At 41.3% G+C, this 1145-nt stretch overlaps 1 protein-coding gene across 1 annotated transcript in view; it reads right to left on the minus strand.

Moving 5' to 3' along the window:
- LOC123251774 (ribose-phosphate pyrophosphokinase 2-like) overlaps positions 1–901 on the minus strand; it is an 8972-nt gene extending 8071 nt beyond the window's left edge. The window contains exon 1 of the mRNA XM_044681060.1: positions 8–901. Coding sequence (XP_044536995.1) covers positions 8–901 — 894 coding nt within the window. The remainder of the gene's footprint in view (positions 1–7) is intronic.
- Positions 902–1145: the final 244 nt, after the last annotated feature.

Here is a 1145-nt window from a genome sequence, read left to right on the forward strand (position 1 = left end):
GTATTGCTTCAGCCAGTATCATTGAAATGTCAATAACCTGGATTTTAGAGCAGTGCTTCATTTTGTCTTCTTGTGGAATTGTATTTGTGACCACCACAGCCTCAAATGCTGCATTATTAATCCTGGAAATAGCTGGCCCAGAGAAGATTCCATGAGTCAGAATAGCATAAACTTTGGTGGCTCCAGCAGACAGTAACTTATCTGCAGCGTGGCATATCGTGCCACATGTATCAGCCATGTCATCCACAAGGATGGCTACACGATCTTTCACATCACCAACTAAAACCATACTGTCTACTTCATTTGCCTTCTTTCTTTCTTTATGAATCAAAGCGAACTCCACATTCAGTCTGTCAGCAATTGATGTCACTCTTTTCGCTCCACCAGCATCTGGAGACACAATGATACAATTCCTCCATTCTGCAATATTTTCTCGAATCCATTGTAAGACTGCAGGTTCTGCATACAAATTATCCACTGGAATATCAAAAAATCCCTGTATCTGAGAAGCATGGAGATCCATTGTAATAATATGATCAGCCCCAGCCACTGAAAGCATATTAGCCACAAGTTTTGCAGAAATTGGAGCATGACTCTTGTCATTTTTATCTTGTCGGGCATATGGAAAACATGGGATCACTGCAGTCACCCTGGATGATGATGCAATTTTGCAAGCATTGATCATAATGAGAAGTTCCATCATGTTATCATTAATTTCCACACAGCTGCTTTGGATGATGTAGACATCTTCCCCTCTCACACTTTTATCAATTTCTACACTGGTCTCCTGATTGCGGAACTTCTTAGTGACTACCTTGCCCAGTTCCAGCCCCAACCTGTCTGCCACTTTCTGGGACAGGTCCTGGTGGGAACTGCTACTGAACAGCACGATGCTGGGCATGGCAGGCGTTAGGCCGGAGACGGTGGCAGTGGTGAAGGTGGCGGCAGCTGTTCCTACTGCTCCTCCCTATGCCATTTTTTAAGATATTATTTTCTTCAGAATTTTTTTGTGCCTCTTTTACCAAGCTGTTGACTCTGTTTTCATGATTTTCTTGTTTCATTCTCATTTATTTTTCCCAAATTTCTTCTATTCCTCTTATTTGATTTTTATAATCTTTTTTAAGCTCCTCTATTAATTCTTTTTG

The sequence above is a fragment of the Gracilinanus agilis genome, chromosome 6 (assembly GCF_016433145.1).
Source record: "Gracilinanus agilis isolate LMUSP501 chromosome 6, AgileGrace, whole genome shotgun sequence".
In the NCBI taxonomy this organism is placed as follows: domain Eukaryota; kingdom Metazoa; phylum Chordata; class Mammalia; order Didelphimorphia; family Didelphidae; genus Gracilinanus; species Gracilinanus agilis.